The sequence below is a fragment of the Zootoca vivipara genome, chromosome 16 (assembly GCF_963506605.1).
Source record: "Zootoca vivipara chromosome 16, rZooViv1.1, whole genome shotgun sequence".
In the NCBI taxonomy this organism is placed as follows: domain Eukaryota; kingdom Metazoa; phylum Chordata; class Lepidosauria; order Squamata; family Lacertidae; genus Zootoca; species Zootoca vivipara.
In genome coordinates, this window is record NC_083291.1 from 20,348,835 (window position 1) to 20,372,359 (window position 23,525).

At 43.7% G+C, this 23,525-nt stretch overlaps 2 protein-coding genes and 1 long non-coding RNA gene across 3 annotated transcripts in view; all 3 read right to left on the reverse strand.

Annotated features, from left to right (window-relative positions):
- Window positions 1-1,221, reverse strand: part of EPHA1 (EPH receptor A1) — an 81,755-nt gene extending 80,534 nt beyond the window's left edge. Inside the window, exon 1 of the mRNA XM_035097046.2 lies at window positions 812-1,221. Within this exon, the coding sequence (XP_034952937.2) occupies window positions 812-908 (97 nt within the window). The 5' untranslated portion in view covers window positions 909-1,221. The remainder of the gene's footprint in view (window positions 1-811) is intronic.
- Window positions 1,222-2,820: 1,599 nt separating this feature from the next.
- Window positions 2,821-9,606, reverse strand: LOC118075328 (uncharacterized). The gene is made up of 4 exons (XR_004691370.2): window positions 9,437-9,606; window positions 6,560-6,612; window positions 4,171-4,566; window positions 2,821-4,068 (listed from the first exon to the last, which is right to left on the reverse strand). It is a non-coding gene; the product is annotated as an uncharacterized LOC118075328 (long non-coding RNA).
- Window positions 9,607-19,588: 9,982 nt separating this feature from the next.
- LOC118075263 (olfactory receptor 10AC1-like) lies at window positions 19,589-20,566 on the reverse strand. The gene has a single exon (XM_035097166.2). It carries the CDS (start codon window positions 20,564-20,566, stop codon window positions 19,589-19,591), a length of 978 nt encoding a protein of 325 aa, XP_034953057.1.
- Window positions 20,567-23,525: the final 2,959 nt, after the last annotated feature.

Below are 23,525 nucleotides of genomic sequence, written 5' to 3' on the forward strand. Positions count from 1 at the left end.
CCGAACTGTCCGCGGGCCGGATTTAGAAGGCGATTGGGCCGCATCCGGCCCCCGGGCCTTATTTTGGGGATCCCTGTTCTAAAGTAATGGTCTCTATAAAGTCCTTGGAGTCATATCATTTGCCCACTGCTCGCTTATCAGGGCATTTCACTGTTCCTCATATACTTTTATTTTTCAAAAAAGAATGTTGTTTTTTTAAAACAAAACAAAACAAAACACCAAGACCTGGAAAGCTAAGTAAAAACAAAGACCCTCTTTTTCAAGCAAAAAAACCCCCAGAGATTAAGACTAACCATGTGTTATTTTAAGAGATTTTTTCATGTATTGGGGGTGCCACTCTTCACTTCAACACTACTTTCCAGCCTCATGACGGGCAGAGATGGTTAAGTGAGCTTGCCAATCAAGGCCTTTTTAAGCATCTCTTTACCACCAAGGGCTCTTTCACACACAACACAGCAGTAATTCCAAGATTGCCACTAAGCACACCTGTACTGACAGAACACAGGTCCACCACACTCATACTTTACATTCTTAGGTGCACACTTAAAAATCATGAATGCGTTAGGAGGCTCTTTCCTAATTTCTCATCTGTCCTCTTCTGCCAGAACCTGACACACATTGCAAGTTTTTGTTTTTTGTTTTAAATAAGCTGTTCCTAACCCAAGACTCCCTATAAAATGCTCCAGCAGTTTCCTTTTTGCAGTTTTTGCCTGGAAAACAAAGCTTTCCCTCCTTGGTACCTTCCCAAGGAGTTTGTCCAGTTTAACCGAAAACTCCACGCCCATCTTTCGCTATGGCAAAGCGCCCTTACCTTCTTTACTGGGTACCTCACGAGGAAGAGAAGCCCAGAGCAGGAAAAGGAGCTCAAAGGAGAGAAGTGCCTTCCTCCCAGGAAATCTCAGCTCCATATTCCCCGTGGAGGCACTTCTGCTCCCAGACCCTTTGCAGCACTCCTCCTCAGCTCTGCCAGCCTGCAGCTCTCTCAGTTCCTTCTCCAGAGGCCTTAGACATCTGGGCAACAGTGTGGTGCCCTTTGCATGAGGCTCTCTCTAGAGCCAGTTGACGGACTGGGGCTCGTGCATTGCAAAATCTGCCTGGCTGGCCCTGAGTTATGATGAAAGACTAAGGCAGAGGAGTGGTGAAACTAGTTCTCTCCCAATCAACTCCCTTCCTTTACTAGCTTTAAAGGGGCTGTCCCAGGACTTCCCATCTGGCAGACAAATAAACTCACCTTAAAGGTAGCTACCTTTTCCTGGGATCCTCCCTCTGTCTTTTCTCCAGTTACACCCTGTGTAATAGCTTCAGGGTGCCACCTGGTGGGTTGGTGCTGACAGTGACTTCCACAGAAGTTAAGACTTCGTGTGTTTGTGGACTTCATAGCTGAAAGAAGCCACTTGGTTTTGTTCTTTTGCAAGATTCCTCCTGCTCTGGAGGGTAGAACGCAAACCAATGGCTTCAAGTTACATGAAAGGAGATTCCAAATAAACATCAGGAACGACTTTCTGACAGTAAGAGCTGTTTGACCGTGGAACGATCTTCCTTGGGAGGTTGTAGACCCGACTCTCATTCCTTGGAAGTTTTAAAGCAGAGATTGGAGGGCCATCTGTCATGGAAGCTTTAGCTGAGATTGAAGGGGGTTGGATTAGATGACCCTTGGGGATCCAACTCTATGATTCTAAGGGTTATTCAAAAGATGTGCCACCTGTACTGTTTGCACACTAGGGTGATGACTTTTTCATTTTTTTTCTCAAAAATTATTTCCTGTAGCACAAATGGATGAACCTTTGCCTATTAATGACTAAAATGAGGTATATTCCACTGAAATATTTAAAAAGGTTAAGCACAAACCGTTTTTAATTTTTTTGTATGCTGTTTTACCATTTCATAAAATTGTATTAACAATTCTATATATATTTCGTATCAAATTTGGACACAACACCACATTCCACAATGGGGAGTGTTCTTAGCAACATAGGGTATACAAATGTCACACCTGCGCAAGGTAAAAGCCCCTTTTTGGGACCTCAAAACTCAGCCAGCAGACCCTGACGGGAATGCTGGGAAAAGAACCTACAGGAGAGGTAGCAAAACATCGTCCTCTAGTGGCGTCTAGACTGTTACTGCAGCTAAAAAAAGCTTCCTTGTGTGTTTGATGACCCTATATAATGTTGTATATATGTGACTCTAAAGCTTGGGTTCAATTTTATATCTGCTTATAGTGACTTCAAAAATGGTCAAAAAAACTGATAAATAAAATTTTTAAAATCATATTTTGTGTGTGAGGTTTTTTTAAAAATCAAATCTCTTTGAAAGTAAGATTTTATCTAATCTTTAATGAAAGCTCATCAAATTATGATACAGGGAAATGAGGTTGTAAAAAAGTCATCACCCTATTGCACACATTTTCAGGACAGGGCCACCTGAAGGCTGTTCCCCCCTACCCTCTGCACTCTGATAATGTCTCTTGCTTGCCTAGATGAAGGATAGAGCGTGTGTCGTTGTGTACAGAAATTAGCTTTCTGTGCAAAGGTAAAATTCACATTCATTATTTCACCAGGTTTTCATCCGGTAGGATGTGGCTCCCAGGCCATTTCCTTGAAGGGAATGAGGCCTCAGGTAGTAGGCTGCTGCAGTAGGGAGTCCAGCGAAACACAGTCCATCGTATCAAAAATGAGAGCAAGGTTGTATGAAACTGATCTTTAGAAAATGTAACTTGAAAAAAGAGACATTGCACATACTTTAGTAAACCAAGAAATAGTTAATAAAAATAGTTTTTTTAAAAAAAAAATGAGAGCAAAGCGACATAGTTGAATGCAGACTATCTCATAGACAGAGAAGGGAATGCATACTAAGGTTATCTGAACAACACAATGGGGTAAATTCAGCTGCGGGCATCTAACTTGCTCAGCGTCTCCCTATGATATGATTATTAATTTGTTTATTGCCTTCTGCAAATACATCTCTAGGCAAGCACAAAATGCAATAAAACAGCTAAAGATCAGTTTAAAAACAGTACAGAAAATAACAGCAGGTCAGTTTTAAAAGAATGCTATGTAGACATCCATGGAAGAGACCTATTAATCCAGCTGGGACAGTTTGCTGGAACCAAAATGTCTTCAATTATTTCCAGAAAGTGCAGATAGTGGGTGTCTGTCATATCTTGGCAGGAATGCTGTTCCACAGAGCAGAGACAACCTTACTAAAAGTCCTACCCCGAGCTATCTTCATTGCTGAGCTGAGATTCAAATTCACCTCTATCTCTTTCCGATCCAATACAGTACTCTAGCACAGCACATGGGCTCCTTTACATGCTTCTACGGTTAACAGCACAGTGTGTTCACCCAGGGCAGAACTATGAGAGGGGGGATCTTATTGACAAAGTCAGGAATTAATGCAGGATTTGTAAACATTTTTTCCTCCATGGCTGGGCTGGCTGGGGATGATTAAAATTGTAGTCCAAAACATCTGGATGTGCCCTTTTCCAGAGCCATAAATAAATGCAATAAGATGGCTTCAAGATTAGTGTATTGGGTAATAAAGCTGGGGGACCCAAAGAGCAGAGAGAAGAGGAAAAAAAAGTTGATGGCAGCTGTCAATATGATGAAGAGGTTATGGTTAAATAATTTGGTACAATTATTGCTATACTCCAAGATTTAAAAAAAACAAAACAAAACGCAAAGCAAGCAAGACAATCAGTTTCGTTTGACCAATTTGTGTTGATGTTTAGTATTTAAGTTTCCTTCGTACACATGGTATGCAAGAGTCTGGTCAATTGCATTAGCAGAAAAATCGACTCCTCAAGTTAGAGCTGCTAAAGGCAAGCCAAATCCCTTTCCTTTTACAACACCTGGCTGGCCAACCGTTTCTTAATTACGTGAAAATAGAAGACAGCGAAAGAACACCACCACACTCTCATCTGAATTTATGGAATGATTTAGTGAACTGAGCCAATACAGATGTTGGTAACTTTTATTCTTGTAGAAGGTTGTGATGCCCAATATGTTGTGATGGTCTTTGTTGGTTATACTATACTGATCTGTATAGTATCTGATTGGCTGATCTGTTGACCTAAATGTGAATAAAAACATTTTGTTAAAGCCTTGGCTAAGCTTCCATGTATTACACAGAAGAATTCATCTAGCAGAATGGGGCAAAATAGCTAATCCTCACTGTTGGCAGGTGGTTCAAATTTGCAGTAGTAGTTTTCAGCAGCATCTTTTTGGTGTATTCCCCTTTCTTCAACTATCCAAGTGCAATGCAGTGGAGTTGTACATGTAGCAACGTATCCATCCGCCTTCCTTCGCACAGTTATGTTATAAAGTCTCCACCCCCAGCTTCCCAACTGGTGAGTGATCATATTCCAGCTGGTCACTGTATTTACTTTCTTTGTAGCTTTTGGGCCAACGTCTGTGGTGGCAATGCTGGACCAAAGCCATTGCAACCAGAAGAACACCACGTTGCCATCCAGCAGTTTGTATATTGGCCTGGCACTGACTGCAACCGTGACATCATCATAACTCTGGTTGTGGACCAGGATAGTCAAGTCATTAGTGTTTTCCTCCAGGTCTGAAAAAACAGGTAAATACAGATGATACTACAGTAATCATTTCCCTTACATTTCCAGAGCACAGTAACGGAGGCAAAGGGCAATGCTAAGCTGAGGATTTGGTGGTTATTAGCCCGACTTTTCCCTGTGCCTACTGCTACTACATTGGCTTCCTATCTTTATCTTTAGGGCTGGATTTTTTGTTTTGTTTCACAGCCAGCCTATTGTACAGTATAATAATAAGAAATCAATGTACGCTATAAAACGCAGAGGGAAAGGCCTTTTCTCTTAATGCCGTCTTCACCCATTTCCTGACCAACAGTAATTTCTCATCATGACCTGATGTACAATGGCCTCCTCTCTCTCGTGATCCTGTACAACGCAAAACACCTTCAGGATGAAACATAAGTAATTACCCCTTAGTGCATGCATCAAGTTTTACTCTATAGTTTTTATCATTTGTAAATGTGTTAAAATGTTTCCCCAACAATAAACTTTTTAAGCCATTGCGTAACATGTCCCCCCCACCCCACCTCACCCTAGAACTATGTCCCAGTTATACTGGACAGGCACATCCGACTCCCAAGAGACTGCGATCTAATCCCAGTATTGAAAAACTTCCTTTGGGGAGGTAGGCCAGAGATATTGAGCTTTTTTTTTAGGGGGCAGGCCAAAGTTGTTTGTTGAGCTTGTTTTTAAGGGGGACAGACCATAAATCACTTGCCATAGACAGAAGCAGGCAGCGATTACTCCAAATTTCATTTTCCCAATCGTCCGCAGAAGACAGCAAAAGAACAACCATTTTGCACGACAGAAAAACACAGTGAGGGGCCCGGGGTTGGATACATTCATTCAACAGCTTCCCCCCACCCATGATCGCAAATGAGCCCAATATCAACCACGATCGACCTCTATCACCAGAAGATCTACCTGTCGATCACGGTTGACTGGTTGGACATCCCTGATATAGGCTGTTTAAAATCCTATATATATTTGCTCATGATTAAGTGCATAGAATCAGAATCAGATCTCCAATGTGATTTGTGCTGAATGCTAAAATTTTGATTTCCCATACCAACTATTCTGATAAATGTGTTCCTAATATACAACTTCTAGGCAGAATGGAACTTTTCTCTGAAGAGGAATTTGTGATAGTGCAGGGAAAATATGCTTAACTCTTTTGAGGACCTCACTTCCTCCTGTTTAATAGCCAACCATTTCCATTTCGGTGGTCATGCGCACATTCCTTCATTTCGCAACAGCTGGGCTGAGGAATTTAGTACTGAGGTTAACTAGTATTTGAGTGGGCAGACTGACAATCTGAAACACAGGTTCATTCATTTGAAATATTTATACGTTTGAAATATCAAATGTGAACTTAGCTGGAAGAAGCCCCAGCATGTTCCCACATGTTCATCACAGTTTGTGGTAACTGTCTTGCAGGGCTTTTCCTTGAAAAGCATTGTAGAAGAGTTTGTGGCTTCACAACATCCCTGATACTTCCAACTCTACAAATTCTATGATTCTATGATACAGTGGTAGCTAATCTGTGGGCTTCCACATGTTTTTGGACTACAACTCCCATCTTCCCATGCTCTTGGCCACACTGTTTGGATCTGACAGGAGTCAGTATAGTTCAACAGTATCTGAAAGGCATCAGGTTACTCACCCCTTGTTTTTACAGATAGTACGTTTCTAATTCTTAGCAAGTTAGAACAGCCCGTTTTTTTTTTAAATGCCAGAACAGAATGACTGGTGTTTGGGGAATAAAAATATGTAAATATATGTAACCTGCATCCCTTCAACTGTTGCTTGGCTACAACTTTCACCATCCCTGACCATTAGCCATGCTGTCTGAGGCTGATGAGAGTCTAGCAACATCATAGAGGACCACAAAGTTTCCCAAATCTTGTTTTAGAACATACTCCAAAGTCCTCTGCAGCACCCATGAGTTCCCCGGAGGCAGAATGTTTTAAAATCAAGGCGTTTAGAAAGTGCAATATGAGATCATACCCATTTTCTGCGGGATGTTTCTTCTCAAACACCGGCAAGTCACTGGCAAAGATCTGCAAAAGAAGGAAACATATCTTTTCCCGAACATAAAGGATCTTTCCACTGCACCACATCTCAGTGTCCAAATAATGCTCCAAAGAGTTGTACATTGACAATGGCCTCTCCGGGTATTCCTCCTCTCTAAAGAATATGCCTCCTTTGTGCTTTTAACAGGGATGCAATCTAGGTCCCATCTGCACAATAACTTTAAAGCAGTATCACACAACTTTAAGCAGCAATGACTTCTCTCAAAGAATCATCAGAGCTGCAATTTGTTAAGGCCGCTGAGAGTTGTTAGGAGACTCCCTGTTCCCAGAGTGGTTTAACAATCAATCCCTCTTCCCAGGGAGCTCTGTGAAGAGAACAGTAGTCTCCTAACAACCCTCAGCATCCTTAAACTATGGTTCCTGAGATTCCTTGGGGAAAGCCGTAACTGTTTGAAGTGGTGCGATACTGCTTCAAATGTATAGTGCAGATGGGACCTAAGCCGATGGGCACATTTTCTTCAACGTGGTATGATTACCATTTATCAGCATGCGTTGGCACTGTTCTCTCTCTGTGTCCTATCGTGTTGAGTACCACCAGCCACAATGAAAGGATTCCAAAGGCGTACAAAGTATTTGTGTACTTTGTTTCCCTCCAGTTTTTGGTCTCAACAAAAGTCACGGAGAGCAATTTATTAGTGAAAAAATACCATGATAAAAATGGTTCAAGATGGTGAAGTATGGGGAGATGCGGTAGCGGGGAGAAGGGGAAAGTTCAGCTCTCTTCATCTGTGCACCTTTTTCAAGTAAATATTATTCCCCACATGTTCCCATGCCGCTTTATGTGTGGATGCAGCAAACACCTGAACAAAGATGGCTGCCACCATCATGATTCGTTCTGTCCAGAGGTGGGTCTTCCCCACATATTTTCTCTTGCTAAAACTAGTCTCCAGCCTTGCTGGAGAAACCGCGTTTCTCTTTTATTCTGTGGGATTCGTGTGTTCCTGTTAATGCTGGCTACAGATTCAAGTTCCTAGAATCTGTTTATACTTTCCATTACTGTTTCTTTGTTTCGGCAGCACTCGACACAACAAGAAATCTGTTTTGCACCTAGTAGAGTCTAATTTAATTAAGTCTGCCTAATGCCTCCAGCATTCGCTGTTCAGGGCCAAATTAAACGTGTCACCACCATTCATGCAACCAACAATTATTATTGACTAAACAACATGTGTGGGGCCCCCAATCCGGATCAAGACCCTGGGGGAAGGCTAAGCAGATGTTAGCCTTTGTTTCTCCACTCTGGTTCCCATCTGGATTGACAGGAGAACTTCCATTGCCACCAATCTGGTGGAATGCAATGAGTGTGTGTGGTGGGGTTTTTTGGGGGGGGAGGGGGAGATGCGCTAAAGCACCTCCAATCCTCCTGCCAGGGTTCTGATCCATAATGCACTCCATGCCTGATATTCTCTGTAAAAATAATTCATGGAGTTGCCGATTGTGTGAATGGCATTACACCTAGTTTTGCCCTAATATGTTTACAAACCACAGACTTTTGGGGCTTTTCAAGTTTTCCACCACCACCACCCTCTTCCGCTTTCTCTGCCTTCACTCTTCATGTTTGCGCAGATCAAGTCGGAACGAGTTTAAACTTGTGAGGAGCTACAAAAGGATTCCAACAAACGGAGCGAATGTGTGGCAAAACAGCAACAGCAACTATCATTACTATTGCTATTACTACAGTATTAAGTTTCTTACCCTCCCTTCACCAGCAGGTCCCAGGGCAGGTAATTGGCAATTACTCAGGGCGGGTAGAATAGTATAACTTATCTCTACAGAAATGCAGAAATACCAGCACAGTAATGGCATCAGACACAAAACCCATTTCCTTATACCATCCCAGAGCTAATGGCGTAGCTGGGAGAATAAAGAGATGCTTGAAAGGAAGCCCCCAGAGCTTGCAAATAAGCAAAGGGCATTGTGGGAATAAAACTTATTACAAGAGGTACCCTCTGCTTACCCTCTTCGTGAGGAATATCAGTTTTGGGAAGAGGACACAACGCCACAGACTGTGAACAGTCCATCCCTTTAAAGCACATTCAGGGCACTTTTTCCTCCTCAAAGAATTATGGGCACTGTAGTTTATCCCTCATGGAGTGACAATTCCCAGCAACCCATAACAAACTACAGTGCCCAGATGTCTTTGAGGGGAATTATGTGCTTCAAATGTGCTTTAAAGGTAGTGTACACTGCCAGAGATTGTGGTCCCCCATCAACCAACCACTTTTTTCTCTTCCCCACTGCTGTTGCCACCTCCATTTCTCTCCCTCTCTCTCCCACACTCCCCCTTTCTTTTGCCTCTCCACTAGCAGCGATGGCACTGATAGTTTGTTCCCCTCCCCTAAGGAAGTGTCAAAAAGGTTCTGTAAACCAAAATAAGACTAATCACCTGTCCAGCACTCTATGATTGAGACAAGAGGCATCTTAGGTCTGTTTCTTTCTGGTTTCTGCCTGCCAAATTTTTGCATGTCGTGTTTCCATTATGATTTTCTGTATTGTGTGATTTAATAAGCTATGAGCTAGTTTCATTTTAATTAAGGGCAGTTCCACTGATGCAGTTTTAAAAACATTTTTAATTTACATATTTGCCCATTTAGCATCACATAATTATCCCTTCCTTGAAGTTTTCTGCAGTTCCTAGGGTGTGCGCCTTTTGTAATTAAATAGTGATAATTTTAGGCAGTTATCTAGAGAAGTTAAGACAGCACATTTGATTGTTTCAGTGTTATTTTAAATATCGTACAGTACTCCATCTGTTACCATGGCAGCTGCACCCCATAAAAACAATGTCACTTACCAATCTTATTCAGTTCTCCTTCTTACAGCAAAACGAAGTTGAATGAAACTAAAGCTGAAGGAGAGCAGGTCAGATAAAGGGAGGAAATCTCAAAGAAATGAATCTGGAGAAATGAAACTGAAACTGTTGCCCTTTTTTGTAAATGAAATCCGGTCCTCCCTAAACAGAGGGCACGTGTCAGGCCTTGTGTTGTGGGTTGGGAACATCGGAGCAGCCACAACACCCTATTGGTGGTCCCTCGAGCTTGGGAGCAATTGGGCTAGTGGGATGCCAATCAAAGCAGTTCGAGGAACTGCTATGTACTTAAGCTGATGGATGTGCCCTGAGCTTCTTCTTTTGGGCTCAGTGCATTGGAACACTTGCCCACCTCTCCCTATATTTAGGGCTTGCGCTTGACCTTGCTATGCCGTCATGTGTCGCCTGTCATTGGGACAGGGGCACAGCAGGAATTTCCCCCACTTGGCTGATTGGCTAGTGCCACTTGGGTTTCGCCTGCCGTGTAGCACATCGGCACAACTTGTAAGGTTGCGGATAGGCTCTGGTTCAGGTGATAGGGGTGGCAGGATGCCTAGCCATCCCTAAGTATTAGATATTCCTTTCAGAAGGAATCCACGGACTCATGGTTGGTCTTCCCCATGCGGGGTTGTGCCCTGAGCCTGAGTCCAGGGCTCATCTGGGTGGAGGTGTGGCAGACACCCCTGCCTGCTTCTGTCCCAGGTGTTCACCCAAGGCTGACTTATGGTTGGTGCCGAGTCAACGCTGCCTGCAGGGCTCAGAGCCGTCCTTCCTATTGGGGCTACTGGTGCGTTGCGCCATGGCACCAGCCTCTCAGGGGCACCTCAGGGGTGCCCTAGCGAGTGGGGGAGCTGTGTGCGAGGGCTGCCAGGAGGCGGCCGGCCGCCGAGGGCGAGACCCCTCTGCCCTCAGCACTGCATCCGAGTCCTCCGAGCACACTGAGGGCGCAGCAGGGCAACGTCCTCTGCCTTCCCTACTCAACCCAAGGAGGCAGCTGCTGCCTCTCGCCTTCCCCGGCTCCCCCTTGGTGAACAGGGCCCTCAGGGCACGGTGGCGGGAGCTGCTGAAGTGCCAAGGCGCACCGTGACACGCGCTTTGCCAGACCCTTGCAATGTGTGGCGCGGGCTCGTCCTGGGCACCGCCTGTGGCCGCTCCTCTTTGCGCTGCTCCTCCATGCACTGCCGGGGTTGCTGTGGGGCCACCCGGAGCCTCTGTTCTGCCGAGCAGCCGTCTGCTGCCCGCCCAGAGGAAAACATAGGGGGTGGGAGCACAGCAGGGGTCCTTGCGCCAAGGTGCTAGATAAGCTTAAGACGCCCCTGGCAGGCCTGCAGGTAGCTAGTTGAACCAGAGCCTATGCAACCACTCACTTGATTTGTAATCAATAAAGTTGTGGCCTAAATTCTGCCAAAAACCAAACCAAAATTTGAGTCCTATCTGAATTTATTTCTAGGCCTGGTTAAAAGGTATCCACATGCAAATGCAAATAACAGAATTTGTATTCAGAAAAGTGGATTTTGTGTGCCTCCTGGTGGACTTCTACTGACATTTCCTGTTTTCAATGGATTCCTGCAGATTCTATAGCTTCCACATCTGCATGGACAGAATAGGTTGGACTTCATGCATGAAAATAGGCAGCTGCATTGCAATTTCTGGGAGGGTTATTCAAACTCTGTACCATCTGCCTGCATTTTCACATGCAGAACAAGCCAATACTCCTTTTTCTGTATTATATGTGTGAAATTATGATATTTGAAGGTCATATGATAATTACCATAGGGATTTATTTCTGAAGATGTTTTCTTTCTGTTTCTGTATGTCAATGCTGGGGTCTACAGTACTGGGTTAATAAGCCCAGATAATATACATTTTCTTTTTTTACTTTTTCTAGGCGAGTAGCTGCATCATACTTTGAGAGGTCTGTCAACAACTAAATTATCAGTTACAGGTAGGTAGCCGTGTTGGTCTGAGTCGAAGCAAAATAAAAAAATTCCTTCAGTAGCACCTTAAAGACCAACTAATTTTATATTTTGGTATGAGCTTTCGTGTGCATGCACACTTCTTCAGATACACTAGAAACAGAAGTGTCAGACCCTATATATATATACAGAGGGTGGTGGGGGTGGGTGGGAATGGGTGATGGGCTGATGGGAGTGGTAAACCTGTAGATGGCTGTTAATGGCTGCTGATGGCTGCAATTAGTCCTGGGCTGAGGTGCTAAAGAAAGCTTGATCATGCATAATGAGATAAGAATCCGATGTCTCTATTCATCCCAGGTGCTTCCTGTGAGCATTTTCACCCCTCCCATTCTGAAAATCTGGTGATATCTGCTGTTGGGAGGGAACAGTTAGGAATTGTTACTTTGTTGTTTTTCAGTCCTGACTCTGCTCTCTGCCGTGTGCTGTGTGCAGTTTAATATCTTCTGTAGACAAGATGGCTAAGTGAGAGGCTGTAACACTCACAAAGCCAGATCTGTAAATATGCAGTAGTTAATAGAAATAAATGAGGAATGTTTTGAAACCTCTACAAATGCTTCTGCTGTTTACTGCTGATTTGGTGCTCATAAAGCCCAGTTATGAGTCCATGATTCCCGGGTGTATGCTGAAGGTGTTCCAGACGTCCTGCCCAGGCATAGGGGCCTAAGAAGACCTGGACAGATCCTGGCATTTACCCACATATGGTAGCAGGCGGATGGTTGCTGGTAGCAGACTGATGGTTGCAGATGGCTATTGATGGTTGGATAATTGGATGTTTCTGATCCATTTCCATCTGATGCTGCACATCAGAGTTGAGCTGTGAGCTGAAGCTGTTTTTCAAGCTGCTGTTTGATTTACAGAAAGGTATGTTGCTGGCTGCCAAGAAGACAGCAGAGACGCTTTTCCAGTTTGCCTGTTAATTGTGCTGAGTGGGGAGAGAAGTTGCTGAAAGAGTCAAGAGTATTTGGGGTGCATGAAGGGAAGTGTCTTGCTGTTAACTAAACACAGGCATGGCTTCTGCACATTCTGGCCAGATGTCTCTATCTTTTCCTCTCCTTACACCAGAGACCTATCCTACGTGGCAGGTCAAAATGAAAGCACTTTTACAAAGGGAAAAGCTTTACCATACTATAGAAGATGACCCCCCCAATGAGGATGATGATGGATGGCCAGCGTGGCATGAGGCAGACATGAGAGCCAGGGGGACAATTATTCTGAGTGTCCAGGACCAGTTGTTGGTCAATTTGGAGAACCAGCAGACTGCACGGGCTGTTTGGAATAAACTTCGAGATATGCATCTAAGACAAAATGCAGGATCCAGTGTGCTTTTCTTTAAAAAGCTGTGTAGGCTGGAATTACAGAAAGATGGTGATTTGCCCAGCCATCTAGCCCAGTTAAAACGTCTCAGACAGGATCTTGTCCAGCGAGACTTAAATATTTCAGAAGCTGTTTTTGCAATGCTTATCATAAACAGTTTGGATGAATCTTATGATGCTGTAGCTGCTCAATTGTCGTCTTTGCCCAATGACCGTCTAACAGAAGATTATGTGTCTAGCGTGCTCTTGAATGAGTGGGATCGCAGACAGACTGCTAGAGAAAGCAGGGACAAGGCTGTTGGAAATGCTTACAAGCCTTCAACAGGGGAAAGTGAAAGTGTTGCAAAAGCTCTTAAAATGCGCCGCTGTTTTTCTTGCGGAGAGGTCGGCCATTTTAAAAATCAGTGTAAAAACTCTTCAAAAAAGAAGGGCAACTTCAAAGGCAAAGGGGGAGGAGGCCGAAAACCCCAAGGGCCAGCTGCATCAAAGGCTTTGATCTCACGCAGTTCTAATCAACTCACACGTTCTGTTTTTGTTGTCGACTCAGGAGCCACAAGGCACGTGGCCAATGATAAAAATCTCTTTCTTCATCTTGAGAAACAGGGAGGAGCAATTCATCAAGCGGATGGAACGACTATTAAAAGTTTGGCTCAGGGAACGGTTTCTTTGCAGAGCCTTAATGCAACAGTTAAAAATGTTATGTATGCTCCTCATTTGCAGGATAATCTCTTGAGTGTTTCTCAGCTAGACGCTCAAGGATTTAAAGTGGTGTTTGCAAACTCTCGGTGTGAAATTCTTCGAGATAACAAACTCATTCTTTATGCTAAGTGTGTTGATGGTTTATATGTATTGCCTTTTGTTACAGGTACAGCTGCTGGAGCAACTAAAGAAACTGAAAAGGCATGCTGTAATATATCAGTAGATAAGAATGAGAAATTGCATAACCATTGTATTCATGATTATCATCGTTTGTTTGGTCATTTGCATTTCCAGGCAGTAGGTAAAATGCAAAATATGGTTGAGGGCATGAAAGTTCAAAAGTGTCCTTATCATATGAAATGTGTCTCATGTGCAGAGAACAAAATTAAGCAAGCTCCCAAAGGTACAAAATCTGGGAGGGAGGTTAAGAAACCTTATGAGATTGTGCATGCAGACTTGGTTGGACCTCTAGCGCTCTCTAGAGGAAACTCATGTTATTTTTTGGTTCTGATAGATGCCTATTCTAGATATGTTTGGGTCTATATGTTACAAAAGAAGTCTGAAGCCTTCTCTAAGTTTCAAAAATTTTGTGCATGGCTCAGGAATGTTCACGATGAGCATGTACGTTGTCTTTTTACTGACAGGGGTGGAGAATTTTGTTCAGAACAGTTTGAAAACTTTACTGCTGAACAGGGCATAGAGCACATGACTGCCACGCCCAGATCTCCATGGCAGAATGGTTTATGTGAAAGAGTAAACCAGACCTTGCAACAAGGAATTAAAACTCTGTTGCATGATTCAGGCCTACCCAACCCCTTCTGGGCTGAAGCTCTATCGTGTTTCACCTATATTTACAACCGCAGATATCAATCAGCCATTGATTGCACCCCATACGAAATGCTGTTCAAAAGGAAACCGTTTGTAAAACATTTAAAAATTTTCGGTTCTGAAGTTTGGGTGCACACTCTGCAAGGTGACAAACTGAGCAAATCTGGTCAACATGGCATTTTTCTAGGTTATGAAAAAGGTTCCTATCGTGTGCTGATGACAGACACAAACACAATTAGGCTGACCAGAAGCATGGATTGTAATCCAAAATGGGACAAAGTTGGCATTTTTCAATGTCATCCCATTTCAGATGATGAGGTGGTGAAACCAATTAACAAAGAGGCAAACCCTGTAACTGATGCTGATGGTAGCACAGATTCTGACACTGATACAGATGATCAGAATGAAAAGACCTCTCTTAAGATATCAGATGGGTCTGACACTGATCTAGAGGTAGAATCTTTGCCAGATACAGGTCACCATTCTCCCAAGGAGGAGGAACCAGACCCAGAGGATCCCAGAGTATTGCGTAGATCTGAGAGAACTACCAAGGGACAAGCACCTAAACGATTTTCTAAAGAATTTGCTAAAGCTGCTATTTCAGATATGGCTACCACTAGGAACCCAAACTCAGTTTTTGAACCAACTAACTACAAAGAGGTTCAAAATTTACCTGAAAAAGATGCTGAACCTTGGCTTAACGCCATGAAAGCTGAATTGAATTCCCTAAAGCAAAATGACACGTGGGAATTGGTTCCAGCAGAACCAGGCATGAAACTTGTAGACAGCAGGTGGATTTACAAAACCAAGACTGATCAGACTGGTAAAGTGGTCAGATATAAAGCCAGATTAGTTGCACGTGGTTTTTCTCAAGTTCCTGATCAGGACTATCATGAGACATATTCACCGACAGTCAAATTTGAGACAGTTAGGCTGTTGATGAAAATTGCTGCAGAAGAGGGCATGACCATATCTCATCATGACGTAAATACTGCGTTTTTGTACGGAATTCTCAACGAGAGTATTTACATGTCACCGCCAGATGGAGTGCAGATAAAAAAGGGAATGGTGTGTAAATTAAAAAAATCCCTGTATGGTCTAAAACAAAGCGCTCGATGCTGGCACACTAAGCTGACAGAAGTGCTGTTTTCCTTAGGTTTCAAGCAAGGAAAGGCTGATTCTTGTGTTTTTGTTAAAGAATCTAACCAGCACAAATTGTACTGCATTTGTTTTGTGGATGATATTTTGTTTTTCTGGAAGGATGCAAATATTTACAAAACCACTCTTGCAAAACTGCAAAAGCATTTTGATATGAAAGACCTAGGGGAAGTCAGCAATTATCTCTCACTGGAAGTAGAGAGAAATAAGCAAGGTGATGTTTTGCTGCATCAATCACGTAAGATAAATGATGTGATTGAAAAATTAAATCTGACAGATGCCAATTCTGTAGACACCCCCATGGTCACAGGGTACCAACATGATACTAATGCTAATGTTTTTCCTGACACTACATTGTTCAGAAGTGTGTTGGGTAAACTTAGTTTTATAGCAAGGTGCACAAGACCAGACATTGCTGTTAGCGTAAATTTGCTCAGCAGATATGTAAATCAACCTACAGTGCAAGACTGGAAGGCACTGAAACGCATAGTTAGGTATTTAAAAGGCACTATGCATTACAGGTTGAAGCTTACTAGCCAAAAATCTGGAGGTCTTGAGATCTATGCCGATGCCAGTTTTGGTAGTGATACAACTGATGGCAAGAGCACCTCAGGTGTGTGTTATTTGTACAATCAGTGCCTATTTGATTGGTCTTGTAAGAAACAGGCAACAATAAGCATGAGTTCATGTGAAGCAGAACTCAACGCTTTAAATTTTTCCCTCATGAATGTAGAGTGGTTATTGCAACTATGTGAGGATATGAGAGTTAAAATTTGTTGTCCAATTCAAGTTTATCAGGACAACAAAGCCTGCATAGAACTAATCCATTCAGAAGGGTGCAAGCAAAGAACAAAACATTTGCTAATCAAATTGCACCGTGCCAGAGAATGCATTCAGAAGGGAGTTGTAAAAGTCTCATATATGCCAGGGAAAGAAATACCTGCTGATGCTTTGACTAAAGCTGTTAATAAGGAACAACTTGGTATATATGTAAAGAAATTGCTTTTGTGCTAGATTTTCATAATGGTCAGAATGAAAAGGGGGAGGTTGTGAGCATTTTCACCCCTCCCATTCTGAAAATCTGGTGATATCTGCTGTTGGGAGGGAACAGTTAGGAATTGTTACTTTGTTGTTTTTCAGTCCTGACTCTGCTCTCTGCCGTGTGCTGTGTGCAGTTTAATATCTTCTGTAGACAAGATGGCTAAGTGAGAGGCTGTAACACTCACAAAGCCAGATCTGTAAATATGCAGTAGTTAATAGAAATAAATGAGGAATGTTTTGAAACCTCTACAAATGCTTCTGCTGTTTACTGCTGATTTGGTGCTCATAAAGCCCAGTTATGAGTCCATGATTCCCGGGTGTATGCTGAAGGTGTTCCAGACGTCCTGCCCAGGCATAGGGGCCTAAGAAGACCTGGACAGATCCTGGCATTTACCCACACTTCCATGGTTTTAAGCTTGGTAATGATTTCCAATTCAGCAACTTCTCTTTCCAGTCTGTTCCTGAAATTTCTCTGTAATAAAACAGCTGCTTTGAGATCTTGTATAGAATGTCCTGGGAGATTGAAGTGTTCTCCTACTGGTTTTTCAGTCTTATGGTTCCTGATGTCAGATTTATGTCCATTTATCCTTTGGCGTAGGGTTTGGCCTGTTTGTCCAATATAGAGAGCTGAATACAGCTGCCATGGGCTCCTTTGGGAGGGTAAGTGAAAAATAAATTTATTTTTCAATAATAATCATCAGTGCTTTTTTCTGGGGGGACACAGGGGTACACATACCCATAAGCATTTTGTGAATCTAACTTTGGCCTCATTGAGGGGCAGTACCTATCTCAATATGAGTAGGAAAATGAGAGTACCCCTAAACATATTTTTAGGGGGAAAAGCACTGATAAGAATAATAAGAATAACAACAACAACAACAATAATAAAACAGCTGAAGAGAGACAACCGTTTTACCAGAGAGCTGAAGGCTCCTAGTAGCAACAGTTACCCATGCTGTGATAATGTTTAGAATTGACCGCTGTAATGTGTTATGTGTAGGGCTGTATTTTGGAAAGTTTAATTCATTCAGAATGCAGCTACCAGGTGGTGACCGGTCAGTGGGAACCTGCCTTGCCAGTACTTGAAAGATCTTCACTGGTCTCCAGTTCATTTCCAGGCACAATTCAAAGTGCTTGTGTTTACCTTTAAAGCCCTATATGGCTTGGGGCCCAGGTACCTGAATGAATACCTGTTTCCATATTAATCTATGTATGAGGTCATCTTTGGATGCTCTTCTCCAAGTAACCCCATCAGTTGAGATAAGGAGAATGGTGACCTGGGAAGGTACTTTCTCAGTGGTGGTGCCCAACTTGTGGAATTCCCTCCCCAGAGAGGCCCGCCTGGCACCAACATTGTTATATTTTTGGCACCAGGGGAATGCATCCCCTTCCCCCTCCCCGGCTTTTTCATGTATTTTTCTTTATTTCCCAACATACTACGTATGTTTTATTTGTGTAGTTTCTCTTATTTTTGTTAACCATCCTGGGAGCTCCACTGATGGGTAGTACCGTATATAAATTAATGGATGAATGAATGAACAAACATCCGTGTGTTCTATCACCCAACTTTTTCCTCTGGTGAACAGTTCTTGCAGGTTTTTTTTTCCTTTCCCAAATCTGTCAAACCTATTTGGCACAATGGGACAGAATAATAATAATAATAATAATAATAATAATAATAATAATAATAATTTATTATTTATACCCTACCCATCTGGCTGGGCTTCCCCTGCCACTCTGGGCAGCTTCCAACAAACATTAAAATACATCAAATATCACAGATTTAAAACTTCCCTAAACAGGGCTGCCTTTAGGTATTTTTTTAATGTCAGGTAGTTGTTTATCTCTCTGACCTCTGATGGGAGGGTGTTCCACAGGGCGGGTGCCACAACCGAGAAGGCCCTATGCCTGGTTCCCTGTAGCTTTGCTTCTCGCAGTGAGGGAACCACCAGAAGGCCCTCGGCGCTGGACCTCAGTGTCTGGGCAGAACAATGGGGGTGGAGATGCTCCTTCAGGTATACTGGACCGAGGCAGACGAAATAAACATGTAGACTGTGAGAAGTGGTGCCCATCTCAAGCCACTTCCAACTTTCTTAAAAAAAAACTATCTTCTGTCTCCAACCACTTAAGCTGCAATCCTTTAACCACAAATTGGGGAGTCACTTCCACTGAACCTAATGGGGCTTACTTCCAAGTACGCATGTGTAGGATTCCAGTTATTCCAATAGGAAACATTTGTTGCAGACAAATACTGCGCTCTTGAGGGGCCCTGCACATATTGTGACCTACCAAGTTGAATTGAATCCACCAGTCTTGTATTGTCTGACCAAATATTTGATGCCGCCCTTGTTTTTGCAGTCCCAGGCAGGCAGCAAAGACAGGAGGCTCATCAAGTATTGGCAGGAAGGACAGTGGCACCATTTATGTCTACTTTCCTTCCTTCCTTACAATTTATACCACATAGCAAGCATCACTGTTAATGGCTTCTGAGCTGCATATATGTCCTGGACTCGCTGGACGCAGAGTAACGGGAGGCACCTGCCGGGGAACCCCCAAGGGAGCCCCCAGGGGATTGGTGGTGAGATGACAATGAGTCATCAGAGGAAGAAGAGGGAGCAGACTGGGAGGAGGAGGTGTCGGAAGCTGAAGATGGAACAGGGTTTAGTGAGCAGGAAGAGTCTGTGGCAGAGAGCAGTCCAGAATGAGAGGCAGAAGCAAAGACTGGTGAGGAGGGGGACCAAGGGGCAGAGATGAGGCAGGCTGCTGAAGAAGCCAGGGAGTCCCCCCTCCCTCCTGCTGTGACCAGCTGCCCTTCCCTCTGGTGTCCCAGAACCTGAAGAGGAATGAAAAGAGTGGAGCAAAGAGAGACAAGACAAAGGAACCTCATGTTGCTGGGAAAGGAACCAGGGGTGGAGTTGTAGAAGCGGTGGGAAGGCGAGGACCTTCTGTCCTTGCAACTGCCTCATCTGAGCAAGACCTACTGGGAAGAGTTGCAGTGATCACTAGGCCTGAGCTGTTTTGGTTTCCTCGAATAAAGAGTTAACTTCACTGACGCCAGCTGCTTCATTGCTGACCTGCGCCTGACTCCAGCTCCTGACAATACAGCTGCATGGGTTCACAAATTACTTGAGCCTGCCCTTGAAGGTGTTGCAGTTTGGCTGAGCCAGCGTTTTCTGCAGCAGCTTCCTCACAGCTCCTTTGATTTCTTTGTTCCTGAGACTGTAAATCAGCGGGTAAAGCAAGGGAGTGATGTTGGTGTAGACAAGAGACACCATCTTGTCCCGGCCTGGAGTGTAGCTGGACTTGGGCCGGACATACATGAAGGTGGCGCAGCCATAGTGTAAGACTGTGACAGCCAGGTGTGAGGCGCAAGTGGAGAAGGCTTTGCCCCGGCCAGCCGAGTCCCGGATGCGCATCACAGCCACTGAGATGCAGGTGTAGGATGCGAAGATAAGCAGGAAGGGGAACAGGAGGAGGATCACGCAGGCTGCAAGGAGGGGTAGCTCACTGACGTAGCTCTTTGTGCAGGCCAGGTGGAGCATAGCAGGGACATCGCAAAAGAAATGGTCAATGCGGCGGGAGCTGCAGAAAGGCAGGCGGAAGACAGCCACGGTGAGGCCCAGTGAGACCACAAAGCCCCCGAGGCAGCAGATGATAGCAAGCTGAAGGCAGATGCCCTGGCTCATCACTGTCACGTAGTGCAGGGGCCGGCAGATGGCCACGTAGCGATCGTACGACATAGCTGCAAGGAGGAAGCATTCAGCGCCGCCCAGGGCTACAAAGAAATGCATTTGGGTCGCACACCCCACAAAGGAAATGGTGCTCGGCACTGGGCTGGGCAGGTCAGCCAACGTCTTGGGAACAATGACCAGGGTGTAACAGAGCTCGATGGCAGAGAGCTGGCAAAGGAAAAACAGCATGGGAGGACGGGAGGGCTCGGCAGCCACTGCCAGGAGGATGAGAAGATTTCCTGCAAGGGTGACCAAATGCACCATGAGGAAGAGGTAAAAGAGGAAGGTCCGCAGCGGGAGCAAGTCAGAGAATCCGAGGAGCAGGAATTCCATAGTTCCACCAGATGAAGTATGGTTACCCCTCTCCATGCAGTTTCCACATTATACCTGCAGCAAAAAGAATGGGAAGCCAGAGCACAAAATGTAAGACGAGAGAAGCCAACAGCTGCTGTGTGCGCAGTCTTGTGTGCAGCCAATGGACCTTTCCTGTTGCCAACACTCTCGTAGGAAGCAGCCCCCCTGCCCATGAAACCCCCTTTTGCGTCAGCTCGGTTGTGTCCTCAGTGAGAGCAGCTGCCATGATTCCCAGGTAAATGTCACATGACATGCAAGGACAGTCCAAATTTCTTTAAACTGGGAAACACTTTTGACTCTAGAGAAGAGTTGGTCATTGAAATTCTACTCAGTATTGATCCAAAGTAGATTCCAACGTATAGTTAGCAGAGTAAAAACTTAAAACATGTTGCAGGATTCCCGAGAGAGAGAGAAAGAGAGAGAGAGAGAGAGAGAGAGAGGGAAATCTAGGCTCCGTCTGGCCTCACTGTTATAGTCAGTATGACCTTGACAGAAAGAGATAACAGAACCAGTTTAAACCAGCTGTACTCAGCTTCTCTGAAGGAATAACCCAAACATCATGTAACCTTCTTTCACACAGAGAAGCTTCCAGAACCCTCTTGAATTAAGTAGATTAGGAAAGATCTCTACACATCGGATCAATACTTTCTGTACTGTACTAAGAAATGCAAACTGACACTATTGGCAACCAATGGCAGAATCTAGCCCCTGAAACAACTTAACATGTTCCTACCATCTGTTAATTATCATACAGTGGTACCTCGACTTACGAAGATGATCCATTCTGGGGCGCTCTTCGGTTGTCGAAGCGCTCATTCTGCGCATGTGCGCAGCGAAAAAACTTCCGGGTTTGTCGACTTCGGAAGTCGAAACCTTTGGAAGTCGAGTCAGTTGGATGTCGAGGTACCACTGTATAGGAAAAGATTTTGCTCACTTCCCTTTGTAAGGAAAGGTAGTACAGTAATGAGAACCCATGCTATTTTGAAGAATTGTTTTGTTGTTATTACCTCACCGGTATTAAAGAAAGGCAACAGGCCACGACCATGGGGCCTCTTCAGAACATTCAGGAAGACCAGGACTGTCTCAAATTGGAAAATGGAAAAATTGGAAAATATTGGCTGTTTTGCTTTCATTATATTTGGGGTGAGGCTAAATTATTTTGCAGGAGGAGAATCTGAATGGCTGCCATTGTGTTCTTCCAAGAAAGTCCTGTTCTGAGGTGCTTTTTGAGCATCGGGGAAATAAAAAATGTCTGCCTCCTTTGTCACTCATCTACACTTGTCTCCTGCCTAGAAATCATGGGTCTGAGAGGCGTTCTGCTAATCCCATGCTTTCTAGGCACAGGTCTGAGTGATTTTCTGTTTCTCCCATCACTCTCTCCCCAAGAAAACCTGCTCTTTACTGCTGAATTGGAGCAAATGTCAGTCCATGAGAAACCCAAAGGACATTTGCTTCGACTGAGTGGTGAACAGCAGGTTTTTCCAGGAGAAAGTGGCAGGGTGAGTGGAAGCATGGACAAGCCCTATTATTGAGGTACACTATTATATTGGGGCAGCAGTTCAATCTACACAGAAAATAGTGTAAAACTCCCCAAAACTGCAGTCTTCATGCCTATCTACTCATAAGCCTTTGAGTTCAGTTGTGAGAGTTAACTCCCAATTAAACATGCTCATGAATCAGTGCAATTATTCAGCAAAACAACACTGGGGACAATGTGGGAGGAGATAATTGCATGAAAACATTTCCCCATTAATTTCTGGGTAGATTTCAAGAAATGTTGGCTGAATCATTGTTTTCCAGCATTTCTAGAAGCACATTTGTTCCTCAGCCTCCTGTCAATTGATGAAATCATACCATCAAAGCACATATGCTTTGATCTTATTTCTAGCCTCAGGATTAATGATAGGGGGAATATAGTGGCTTCCAAATTTAAAATCCCTGGTCTAGAGGTCACACGTAACATATTAAACTTACCTGTGAACTGAAGAAGAAGAAGAAGAAGAAGAAGAAGAAGAAGAAGAAGAAGAAGAAGAAGAAGAAGAAGAAGAAGAAGAAGAAGAAGAAGAGATTACAGCAACAATTACAACAACAACAACAACAACAACAACAAACAACAATACAAGGACAGTGAATGGGAACATTCTCAAAAATATTGCACAGTGAAACCATAACAATAACACAGGTGTTACTGTATTCACAGAACCCAAAATTTAAAAGGATTAAAAACAGCAGTTTCACTTCCTAAAAAGAAAGCAGAACTAAACAAAAAAATGCCCCCTCCCCATGTAGAGATGGATGAATCTGCCAATTTTGATTCCCCTTAGGTTCTAATTTTTTAATCTTAAATTTGGTTTGTCTCTTATCCACATCAAGCTGCCATTAAAAAACAACTTTTTAGTGTGCATTTATCATAATATAAACATATTAAAGTTTTGGTATGTGCCTATTTTTGTACTGACATGTTCTTGTATGTTATTTTCACTAACCTCCCTCAATATTTGGATTTCTGTACACATTTTTGGGTTGGGGGATTCCACCACAAAATTCGGAGAAGTGTGAATTTAAAAGGATCTCTGTGATTTGGTGTGTGTGTGTGTGTGTGTGTGTGTGTGTGTGTGTGTGTGTAGGGGATGTATGAATGAGAAAGGTTTGCATTAAATTGTTAACCGAACCAAATTACTTCCCCAACCCTATGTCACAACCTCCCTCTTATTCCCTGACATATAAACTTTTTCCCCTTCATGGATCAATGCTTTGTCGTGGCAAAGGGGCTTGAATAACTCAGAGAAGCTATGAGCTATGCCATGCAGGGCCACCCAAGATGGACAGGTCATAGTGGAGAGTTTTGACTAAACGTGATCCATCTGGGGAAGGAACTGGCAAGCCACTCCAGTATCCATGCCAAGAAAACTCCATGGACAAACATGAGTTTGACCAAACTGCGGGAGGCAGTGCAAGACAGGAGTGCCTGGCA

Coding starts and splice junctions, on each gene's coding strand:
- LOC118075263 (XM_035097166.2), bottom strand. CDS start 20,566: ATGGAGAGGGGTAACCATACTTCATCTGGTGGAACTATGGAATTCCTG.